The 12,426-nt window shown below is 45.7% G+C and overlaps 1 protein-coding gene across 1 annotated transcript; it reads left to right on the top strand.

Annotated features, from left to right (window-relative positions):
- Positions 8,502-9,422, top strand: LOC8060357 (late embryogenesis abundant protein Lea5-D). The gene is made up of 2 exons (XM_002457711.2): positions 8,502-8,806; positions 8,963-9,422. Exons 1-2 carry the CDS (start codon positions 8,763-8,765, stop codon positions 9,207-9,209), a joined length of 291 nt encoding a protein of 96 aa, XP_002457756.1. The 5' UTR covers positions 8,502-8,762; the 3' UTR covers positions 9,210-9,422.

The raw sequence follows: 12,426 nt of genomic DNA, 5'->3' as shown, positions 1-12,426 counted from the left end.
CTTCCTCAGGCTCCCCCCTCTGCCTGGACTTCGCTCGACGAGTCTCCAACGCTTGTCGTGCGAGATTCTTCTTCTTTTCCTTCTTCTTTTCCAAGTCCTTTGCGGACTTCAGCTTCTCCGTGGACTCACGCCTCTTGTCGCGATCCACGTCATCCTCCTTCACCGGAGGCTTCGAGGATCGAGCGTCGATCGATCCCTGCACGAGCAAAGATAAGTCTTAAAGAAGGTTGAAGAAAATTGAGAATCGGAACCATAAATAGGAAAAGAACTAACCAGGTCAATCGACCCCTGATCGGGCCTCATAGGGAAGCCGTTGACGTGCTCAGGCTGAAAGTCGCCTGCAACGGCCGCCTTGACTCTGGCGGCGACCTCATCGTCCGCAGGCGCTTCATTAGACATCCGGCAAGCCTCGAGAACGCAAGACGAGACGCCAGGGCCCATTTCGTCCATCCTCAACGGCCGAGACATCAACGGGAGCACCCGTCGGTGATGAACGGCGGAAAGGACGAGCGCGGCCGTCAGGCCCTCCTCACGCAGCTTCTTTAGGGCGTCGAGGATGGGGTCGAGCCGCGGTTGGTGGGCCTGGACAACACCATACCTCTAGTGGTCCGGGCGCTCCGAGATCAAGCGCCCGGTGTAGGCAGGTTGGAGGTCGTCGTCGTTCCGCAGGTAGAACCATTGGGAGTCCCACCCGACGTGGTTCGACGTCAACCCCACTGGGATGTACTCACGCGGTTTCTCCGCCTTGCCGGTCTTCAGCACCAGGTTGAGGCACCCGGCACGCACCCGCTTCCTCACCCCTGTGGTTCCACTGGGGGCGTGGAAGAGCTCGCCCCGGTACAAGTGGAGCCACAGGTCCTAGTGTGGCATCATCTCGAGGTAGCCTTCACACACCGCAGCAAAAACCGCCGCGGCAGTGATGGCATTCGACGAAAAATGCTGGAGCTCCACCCCGTAGTGGTGGCAGAGCGCCCGCATGAAACGACTTGGAGGGGAGCCTAGGCCGTGGCGGTGGAACTTGGCGAAGGAGACCACGTAGCCCTTGGGCGGCCTTGGCTCCCGGTGGTCCGCCGCCAGCGCGATCCACTCTGGCCTCGACGACGAAACGCGGGGACGCAGGAGCCCCTCCCTCTCGAGCTCCAACAGCCGACGCTCCGTCATCGACGATGGACGCCAGTCATCGGCGGCGATGAGTCTCACCGGCATCTTGAGGAGGAAGAAGAACAACTGAGCTACTGCTCGAGGGTGCACGCGCGCGTGAGATGGTAAGGAGGCAGAGGCAAGAGCAAAGGCGGAAGACAGAAGGAGTAACGATCAGGAGACCCAGGGATATTTATAGACGGCTGGCCACCAACAGACAGATCCGACAAATACGATAACTCTTCTAATAAATGCGCCGCCTAACGGTCCTTCTCTCTCTCTCTCTCACAGACGGGACGCTACGAATCCCACGCCGGTACAGTGCCGCAACGGCTCCTGCCTAAAACGGCGCGCCCAACGGGCAAAAAGGCGAATCGCCGTGATCCTTTCCTTCCTCTGTAAGCCAAGGTACGTACTCGTTGTAATGAGAATCTCGAGAGGTCGCAGGCTGACCCACCGAACGGGTTCGACAGCCGATCTCGAGTACCCGAGTCAGGGATGCCCAGCGAGCGGTCGAAAAACGAGGCTAGCCTTGAGGTCTCGCTGGGGATGTCCAAGGCGAGGACGAGACGGTCGAGAGGAATGCCCCCGAGGGGAGGCATCGAGCCACTGGACTCTATAGAATGAGACCAGTAACCCCGACCACGTCGACCTCGCTTTATGAGAACGCCTCTGGGCTACAGCTGACCCCCTCGAATGGGGCACAGGTTCTCACTTGGATTACCCGCTAGGAGCTCAATCTGGGGTAGATGGCGCTTGCTCCGCCGGGAGTACGTCGCAACCCCGACACGAAACCAACTAGTCAAAGCCTCTAGCCCACCTTCCGCAATGAACATCAAGAGCGTTTCCGTAGATTGGGCAACATAACCCTCGAAGGAGTCAAAACTCCTCCAAGGGCTCGAGGGCTACCCCCGCGGGGTCGCTCGCGCGCCCCCACGGAATCTCGACCAATAAGAAGAGCCTCTACTCGAGCGCAAGCGCTCGAATAGAGACTCGGGGGCTACTGTCGAGGGTATCGGTAAGGGGTACCCAAACCGACGCACATGACGAGAGCACCTGTACGCAAATCAGGGGTCCCTGATTCGACGCCCCCGGCCGCACGCACGGTTATCGACGTCTATGGCCTCGAACACGGAAAGAGCGTCGCGCGAATCGACTGGGGCTCGAGCGCCGGCTACCGTCGAATACGGAAACAAGCTCGTATGAATCGAAAGGCCTCGAGCGCAAGGACGCCGCCCGCTGCTTGAGGCGGGCACAGGAACCAGGGCATTTAATGCGCCCACCGCATTCTCACCTAACCCGTCAGTCACGGGAAGCGTGATAGGAAACCAGCACCCGTCCAATCGTTCTTTTTGTAGCCTTGCCCACCAAACGAGCCAGAGCATGGCAGGGAGCAGCGAGGTGGTCGAAACGTCCCGTCAAGACCCCCCTCGAGACATCCAAAGTCAGCGCTCCACTCAGTAAGGCTTTAAGCGACGTTTGACCCTCGAGCAGGCATGTTCCGTCCCAGAGAAGGATTGGGCAACGGAGGACAGCATCTCAACCGCTCTGACGCGGCCGCAGTCGCGACGTACAAGCGTGCAACGGATAAACTGGTCCACGACAGCGCACAGGAGCAGGATTCAGGGGCACGCGTAATCATCATCAGGGTACCGAGACAAGACGGTTCGAGGCCACGCCGGTACGGGAGCCCCGAGTAGGTCAGCGTGCCGCACCCCTATCGACCCCTACTCTGTCGCCTATGCATGTAACCTAGGCCTCCCCTTCGAACTATAAAAGGGGAAGCTCAGGAGCGGATACGAGAGAGAAGACATACGTAGAAGAGAAACCATACTCCATCTCCACACCACCCTTGTATTTACCCCTGTACAAGCACTTAGGTGCAAGATAATACAAACTCTCCCCTCCCCCCCGCTGGACGTAGGGCCTTCTCTTGCCCGAACCAGGATAAATCTTTGTGTCTTTTCTTGCATCACCATCTAGAAAGGGGAGCACGCACTAGTTTTACTCGTCGGTGTGACCCTCCGAGGGGAAAACACCGACAGATCTTGAATCTTAATTAGTACACTCACGTTCCCTGTGGAAAATCGATACTCTGGAATACTCCCGGGTGAAAGCTACATCGGTATCCATGCGCTTGCGGATTTTTCTGTTTGCGTTTAAAATACCCAACACTAAGCAATATATCATTAGATAGTAATCTATTCTCAAAAGTGTAAAAAGGACCACTTCAGAACGAGCTCACCTCTAAATTTAGTTGTCGGATTTGAGCTCCAGTCATTGAACCTTACATAATGCTTGAAGGATCAATGGCCCCATCTGAAGAAGGGATGTTCTCATCACACCTTCTTTAACAAAGAGACATGAAACTCTTATAGTCCACATTGAGTAAATAGATTGACCTATATTGCTTAATTGTATTAGCCTTCTTGATCTTGGGAACCAAAGTAATGACTCCAAACTTCAGCCGTTTGATGTTATTAATACATCCCTGGTGAAAATCCTAGAACATGTGCATGTAATCAGGCTTAATGGCCTCTCAGAACTTCTTGAAGAAATTGACCCATCATATCCATTTGTGTCAGGTGGAGAATCTGATTCCATCTCAAAGATGACTTTGTAAACTTCTTGTTACTCAAAAAATTTGATTAGACCTATACTCTCCTCTAGGAGGATTTGATTGTCATTCCACTTTTAGAAAGATTAGTGATTTGTCTATGGTCAATGTCCCCAAATAGGTTCTTAATAATAGAAACCTACCATCCGTATTATCATTTTGTTCACTTATCATTCCCTGTTCAGTCCCTATTTTCAGATGGTGCCCTTCTTATGCCATTTGCCAAAAGGTGGAAAAACTTGGTGAGTTCTGACCACCGGGGATACAGCCTAAAAATATTCTTTCCTAGAGTCATCTTTTGTCGGATGCAAATATTCTGTACACCAGAGTTTAGGATAACCTTGTATATTTGTGGGCCATAAGCCAAGCCTTTTGTGGAGTGCTTTGAACTTCCTGTTCAATGATCAACTCTCTATCTCTCAAATTTTTCATGAATGGAAAGTCTGACATCATTGGGTTTTGCTATGGATATCTTCATCCTCTCATGCCGGGGAATTTGGATGATAAGAAATGACATCATCTTTAGGAACTTAAATCCCTCTGTGCGCCAGTTCAAGAGATACTTATCTGAAGAGATAATTTTTCTTCGGCATAGGATAAAAGCCAGTCTATAATTTTCTTTGGAAGAATGGATTATTTCAAATTTGTAATTTCGTGGGCTTTCTTCCTATCTTTCTCTGCCCCTTAGCTTTTTATGTTCTTTTCCGTTTCTCCTTTTCTGTTCGTTTTGACCCCTGTATTTGTACCCTGTTGCTTTGATTAATAAATTTGCAGTAGAAGCCTCTGGCTCCTCCTGATTTTTTCAAAAAAAAAAACCTGGTCACATGTAATTGAATTTTGTACTGTACCTCCAACCATCTTATCTGACTTATCACGTTCTACTCTTGGCAATAAGAGAGAACAGGACAGATCCCAAGCACTTAGACATATTCATGATTTGACTTTGCCCATGTCAAAATTTTCTTGGATGATGACATGAAGGACACGTACCATGAATAAGATATATAGCGTAATAAAGCATTTATTTCTTTTCACATCCAGATCTGAAAATCCCAGAGCTTGATTTTAAATGTAACTGTGAGCCTATTCGTTTGAGTTTATCTGCTGAATCTACTAACCATTAGTGTGTTTTTTCCCATAATAACTCAACAAACAATACTAACTTTTCTGCCAAGATATCCTGACTTGAGCCAAACTAATGGATGCCTGAGTCTTCCTCGATATGTTTCAACTGTGTTCGTGACCGAATCGTCCTCACTGATCTATTCGACCACGATTTGCTTTCTTTTTGACTTCGACGCACTAATTCCAAAAGGTAAATAATATGCGGTGATTAAAGATATAGACTATAGAGAGTTTAATTTGGCTCTTCAAGGGAACTGCAGGCAGCTAAGAAACGATTGTTCCATCTCCAAATTATAAGTCTTTTTAATTTTTATGAAGATTGAAGAGTAACAGAAGTGAGTGTGCGTACATACAACTTATGTAATTTGTCAAAAAATATCTTAACTTTGACCAAATTTATTTAATAAAAAAATAACATTCATGATTCTAAATATTAGATTCTTTATTAATTATATTTTTATTGTATACATATTTGATGTCATAAGTCTTTCTAATTCTCTATATAATTTGAGATATTTTCACTCTCCAAGAAAGTTAAAATAACTTATAACTTGGAATGGAATGAATATAATTTATTGTGAACCTGTCATCAGTCTCAATATACTCCCTGTATCCCATAAGAATATAATTCTAGAACATTGTCACACTTTGTACATCAAATTGATCAATTATAAAAAAATATAAATGTTTACAATATCACATAAATACATATAGACTAATTACGAAATGCAGTTTCATAATAAATTGATTTGGAGCTATAAATGTGAATACTATTTGGCCACGCCCAATATTACACAATATTAAACACTTTAACATGCACGCCCATAGCTGCATCCTTTTAGGGACAGGAGTAGTATTATATATATATATATATATATATATATATCTGTTCTAAATTATAAGTCGCTTATTGACTTTAATATATATCTAGAATAAATCTATATACCAAAAAGTTTAAGTGACTTATAATTTGGAACCGATGAAGTATTTGCCTTCACAGGAAATATTGGCAAGAGACGATTGCAGTCCACAAGTTTGTTTAGGGAATTCGAAGTGACATACTACCTGTCGTTCTATTTTATCTGGCGCACACACGCACCAAGATTCAAATTTTAAAAACTTTTAACCAATAATTGGATTAATAATTTTTAACTATTATAATATAAACTTTATATGGTTAGATTTGTAAGAAATTATATTATCCAATGATTATAAGTTTATAATCATAAATAATATAATATCAAGCAAAATGAATAATCAAAGTGTAATTTAGGAGACCATATTATTCTAACTTTTATGTTAGATAAAATGGAAAGGGAATATATATGTGCAATATCCAGATCGGTCCTGCCAACTCAGTATAAAGCATGGATAGTAAGCAAATTTGCTTTCATGTGTGGCTTGACCTTGTCCATCTCTCTCTTTCAACGTATCATTTTTATGTAGTGCATAATTCACATAGAAAATCTACACGGCTGGTCTAGTGGCCTTGCAGAGCACTTATATACATATATTTCTGCTTTTGCCCATTTGTTCAGAGGCGCTGTTGCTATCACAGCTTTTCGCATCAAAAGCAGAGGCGGAGTACATTTCGAATACTTGTCCCTGATAACTTAACAAAAGAATATTGGGGCCTTCATCATCTATGTGTCAATGTCTACATAAACTCCAGTTCGGTCGACCAAGATAACATATATAGCAGCTGACATGCATCTCCTTCCATTTGTACCCATTTTGAATATACTTCCTTCATCCTGAAATATAAGGTCAGAAATTTTAGAACAGATTATGGAGTAATGCAAATGACGTATAAAACCTTCTCTTAACTATAAAAAGACTTTGTGCTTACCAAAATTTTGAGCCTGCAGGTAATAGAACTAATGGCAGGTATATATGTGATTGATCTTTGGAGAAGTTAATTCACCTAAAATACCTTATAATTTAAGATAAGATAAATTTTGAATATTGTAATATATATGTACTCAAACCAATCCATACGATAGGCAAGCTCCATTTCTACAATCCTCCATATACTTTTAGTGTTTAAAACAAACATCATAATGTCTGGTGTTTTGGCACACCACATGATGCGTATGATAAAAAATAGTAAAAAAGACCTGACCTAACAATTAAAGGCAGCTAGCTAGCTACTCTTCTTGAATCATGGTGCCCATGAGCCATGAATACAAAATTCGGCAATCGGCAGCATCAGCATGGTATAGTAGGCTACCGAACGTTTGGCGTTACCGAACAGATTATGGAGCAACCTGTAGGATGAAAACAGATTGGATACAGACGGATATCACTGATATCATATCTGTTTTCATATTTTTGGTCGGATTTGGATTCGAATACGGATAATATCAACCATGTCGGATAAGATATGATTGGATGTCGACATCACAAATATACGATTTAAGTATTCGGATACGTATACGGTATCGGATGTTGAATATTCGGACTCGAATACGGACAGATCTAAACCCCTCTAAACGAATTCGGTCTCGCGAATACGGTCCGTTTTCATCCCTACCTGCATGCATGCGATGCTTGTCGGCCGGCGTTCACCGTTTCACGCCTGTTCTATAGCTCGTTCATGTATTTTCTTGGGTCCGGCCGTGACGGACTGACGTAACGCACAGTATACAAAGTCCAGTTCGATTATTCACCCGCAAAAAGAATAAGGAGAGAAGATTGTGATTGATGTGATTTATCAAAATCTGAAATGGTTTGACTCAGAATCAAAATCATCATACTAATTAGCTGCAGAATTTATACTTTGATAAATCATCAGTCAGCTCAGGATTTGGTCAAAAACACAAGGACAAGTTGGCTCGTCAGATCACGGAATAAATCCTGCTCCAACTCAAGTTGCCTGCCACGGATTCGGTCTCCATCCTGATCTTTTGTGTCCAACTCCTACTTGCTTGTTCTGAACTTCTGATCCTGTTTCTGGTTGGCCTGCTTTATCTGCTTTTGTGGCAAACCCGCACTTGTCATACTTTTTCTTGTAATAATATATGATATGATGAATATTAGTGCTATTCCTATTGGCATATATATGAGCGTCCGTTACAACCATTGGGTCTCTTCTTACCTACAGGGGTGACATATAATACAATGTAGTAGCTTGAATTATATTTATCATCAAAGTCTACAGAATTATGCCAAATTTCACTAAGAAATTCCAAAATTTCAGACATAGAAGAAATCATTTTTTTTAATCTCCACAAATGCATGCATGCATGCATGTCCCTATACAGACGCGTGTGCCACCGCCACCATTTCTTTACAGTAGACCGGAGGCGCAGGCGCCATCATAATCCACTTCTCAAATCAAATGATAACCTTTGTCGCCTCCACTCAGCCGAACGAACATCGCAATCACACGCCGTGAATCCAGATGCTTCGTCCTCATGCTAGCCGAGACGAGACCTACCGGCCGGCAGGGCGCCGCGCGCGCGCTGGTCAGACACAACACACAAGGAAGCGTGCGGCTCCTGTTCTCTGCGCAGTGCTATACCTACACGTACCAAGAAGCAAAGGCAACAGCTTTTGATTTGTGTGGCCATCTAGCATGTGCCCCTTGGGCATGTTCCAAGAGCTAGCCTTCTTCCTTGATTCCGTGGCCAATCATCATTTCGTCCCTTCCGTGCCCGTTTGTGTCATCATCTCCCTCGCGCGCGCGATAGCACACTCCTCTATAAAACAAGCCACCCTGCAGCATCGAAGCTCACAAGTCCTCAGCTCAGACAGCATTGCAATTATATTTGCACTGTTGCACATCAGAGAGATCGTCAGAAGATACTTTAATTTAGAGGTAGCTATAGAGAGATCGGAGCTGCGCTTCGTCGTCCCCAACTAGCTTCTGATCGTCTCCATGGAGAGAGTTGCGTCGAGCTGCGCCAGCCTCCTAGCACAAAGGTCAGCCAGCTGCACACTGACACTGTGCCATGTTATACTTTATATGAATATACGTACGATGCATATATGCATCTATGTTTGATCGATCCCGCGCCGTACGTTGTTCTGAACGAGAATTGTATGTCTCGCCGTCCGTCATCTCGGTGATGCGTGCAGGAGGGGCTACTCGGTGGCCGCGGCCGTGGTGAAGGGGATCAGCGGGCGGAAGGCCGTGGAGAAGGTGGCCAAGCGCATCATGGGCAAAGAGGTGAACACCGCGGCTGCGGCCTCGGTGTCGGCGGCGGAGAAGACGCCGTGGGTGCCGGACCCCGTCACCGGCTACTACCGCCCGGCGGGTGGCACCAAGGAGGTGGACGCCGCGGAGCTTCGCGCCAGGCTGCTCACGCAGAGGGTCGCCAACTAAATCAATGATCTATAGCGGCATGCAGTCCGGCTGGTTTAATTAACTCGAACGCTTTAAGATTTTGCGCTCGTTGATCGATCGCTTGGGCCTAGAGCATGACGTACGGTGCTGTATCTTTGAGGCATAATATAGCTATATACAGGAAGTGCTCCAACCTAGCTAGTCCCATTGTATTTGAAGAATGTGAAATTAATATATGTGATATATTGTATTTGTTGTGGTATATATATATATATATATATACCAACTTGCTATGCAAACTACGCAAACTCTAATCAAACCCACATAATTTTAATCCAATGGTCTTAGATGGAGGTGGAACAAACCACTTAAACCCTCCCGCCAATCCAATCTTATTTATTTTTTTTCAACTCAACCCCAGCATCTATCGCTCCCTTACTCCCGTGCGTACGTTCTCCGTCACGCAACTCTCGACGCTGCCCCCATCGCGGTTTCTTCAACTCCCGCCGCCGCCCCTGTCCGCAGCCAAGCCCCTATCAGCTAGACGACGGATCATATCTGGAATTAAACTTAAGGAAAGCAGCAGCAGCAGAAGCATCTATGCTTCAAGGACACACAAAGAAGAGGCATTGATCATGTGCATAGATAGACACTTGAACATGTGCCAGAAACACAGAAATATCTACGATAAGCAGCAAATCACGATTCTATAAAGAGGATGAATAAATATTACAAAGAAAGAAAGAAAAAGGATACTTCCAACTGTTGTTCGGTACTGTGGATCCAAAGCAGCATCAATTTCATCGAACAGATAAAATGGAGCTGGATCACATCGGATAGCAAAAATCAATGTTAAGGCGACCACCGTCTTCTGTCCGCCTGACAATTGTTTCATAGATTGAGTTTCTCCCTTGCCAGTGTAAAGGAAACCTGAATCATGAGCATCCTTGAATATAAATATCAGGGAAAGAATAAACTGAAAATGCACCAGAATCATCCAAAAGGAGTACAAAGACTTCAGAATTGTTTAACACCATCTTGAATTATAAGACTGCTACCAAAGTGCGCCCATACATACATATATACACCCAATATATGTATTTGACGCTGTATAAGGTATGGTTTGCCACCATAGTCTATTGCTTCGCTGATGTTTGCAATGCTCTTGATCACATTTTGTTTTATTTCTATGAGGCTAGCAAGGTCGCACCAGCGTTGGCCTGAGTAGAAGATCTTTGAGTTCCAGTCATCATGTAGCAAGGTCACATTAGTGTCTCGTGTAGCTATGATGACAGACGCCAGCCGCTGCCTATCCGACCTCTCCGACGACCTACTGCGGCACACCCTCTCCTTCTTGCCTGCCAGCACTAGAGGGCGGCCATCGCAGTGCTCTCGCTCTAGGGCTTGGCTGCGGACAGGGCGGCGGCGGGAGTCGAAGAAACCGCGACGGGGGTGGCGTCGAGAGTGAACATACGTACGAGAGTAACGGAGCGATGGATGCTGGGGTTGAGTTAAAAAAATGAATAAGATTGGATTGATGGGAGGGTTTAAGTGCTTAATTGTTCCACCTCCATCTAAGACCATCGGATTAGAATTATGTGGGTTTAATTAGAGTTTGCGTAGTTTGTATAGCTAGTTGGTTTGCATAGCTAGTGTCGGGGAGATGACATGGGAAAGTGACCATTTGCAAAACCATATTTCCCAGCTTTGTGGCCTCTAAGGACGGCACTCGGCAAAGAATTTTCAAAAACCTAACCTTTGCCGAGTGCCTCCAGGGATGGTACTCGGCAAAGAATTTCCAAAAAAAATATTATTTTTTTGTCGAGTGCCTCCAGGGAGGGCACTTGGCAAAGAATTTCCAAAAAAAGTTATTTCTTTTCCGAGTGCCTCCAGGAAGATCACTCGACAAAGAATTTCTAAAAAAAATTATTTCTTTGCCGAGTGCCTTCAGGGGGACACTCGGCAAAGAATTCCCCAATATTTTTTTTCTTTGCCGAGTGCCCTCCCAGGAAGCCCTCGCAAAGTCATTGCCGAGTGCGCGACAAAAGGCACTCGACAAATCCTTTTACCGACGAAAATTTTGTCGAGGGCTCTTTGCCGAGTGCGGCATTCAGCAAAGGCTTTGTCGAGTGCAAAGCATGTGTTTCCTATAGTGCTAGTGCTATTCGTAAACACAACAACAATCCATTAGTGAGCCGATGGGATGCTACCGAGGGGCTATTGTTGCGGCACACATGACCTTTTTGGCACCGCGCCTTCGCCCTCCGCCATCGGCAAGAGCAAGTCAAGTGTGCCAACTATTAGTCAACATGCAAGGGCGAAATGAGAACTACACTTTAGTGGCAGGCGATAGAGGAATCACACCCACTGTCAATTAGCATATATCATTTCGCCCCCAAAATTCTTTTTACTCTAGGTGAGTTCCGTCGTGGTTGCAGGTGAATTTTCAGGTTTTATCAGACCGACAACAGAAGATGACAGAACAGAACAAAATGTCGAACGACGACCAAGGCTGAAGACGCCCACAAGCGAAGGCTCAGGAAAGATTTCAATCAGGTTGGTCCCCTCCCTTTGGCCCCCAAAAGGGAGAGGGACCAGCCAGACAGAGGGCAGCAGCAACTAAGGAGAGGGGTATCTACCTCCGAACCAAGTCGCCCTGGCCAGGCGAGAATATGCTGCAGATATATGGTGGACACGAGAGTATTTTAGTTATGTAAAAGTCTATGGGCATATATAAATACCTACCCAATGATTTTATATATAAATAAGTCGAGGCACTCGAATTCAACGCAAGACCACATCACATAGATTTTATATTGTACTTAAAAATAAAATCCTATCTCTCTAACTCTCCTTTTCAAACAATATTTATAAAATTCGTCTATGCATTTCATATGAGTATGCATGTGTGCCTTTGGCTCTTAATTGAGTTTGAATTGGAGTTTTTTTTAGGTCGTTCAAATAAAAAGGAAACACTCCTTTCTTACATCCTCCTTCCTCGAGCCAAACTTACCTCTCACAACATCCGCATGGCCCAGGGCAATTAGCCCAAACGCCACAACAAGCCCAGCTCACAGCTTTCCCGGCATTCTAGCCATGCGGTCATCGTCGCATACTCGCATCTAGCTCAGCTCCAGCACCTCGTCCGTGGTGGGGCTCCAGCTCCACACACGAAGGGTGTTCTGGAAGAGCACACCCCTGTCACATAGAGGGAAGAGGAGGACGAGGCCGTGGCCTTGGTTTAGTTTCTGAAACA

Source organism: Sorghum bicolor, chromosome 3 (genome assembly GCF_000003195.3).
Source record: "Sorghum bicolor cultivar BTx623 chromosome 3, Sorghum_bicolor_NCBIv3, whole genome shotgun sequence".
Taxonomy (NCBI): domain Eukaryota; kingdom Viridiplantae; phylum Streptophyta; class Magnoliopsida; order Poales; family Poaceae; genus Sorghum; species Sorghum bicolor.
The sequence above is the reverse complement of the archived record's forward strand: the minus strand, read 5'-3'. Positions and strand labels throughout refer to the sequence as shown.

What these genes read in the sequence shown, in the direction of transcription:
- LOC8060357 (XM_002457711.2), top strand. Translation starts at nt 8,763, where the DNA reads ATGGAGAGAGTTGCGTCGAGCTGCGCCAGCCTCCTAGCACAAAG. An exon ending in GCCAGCCTCCTAGCACAAAG is followed by an intron (nt 8,807 to 8,962) that starts GTCAGCCAGCTG and finishes TGATGCGTGCAG; the next exon opens with GAGGGGCTACTCGGTGGCCG.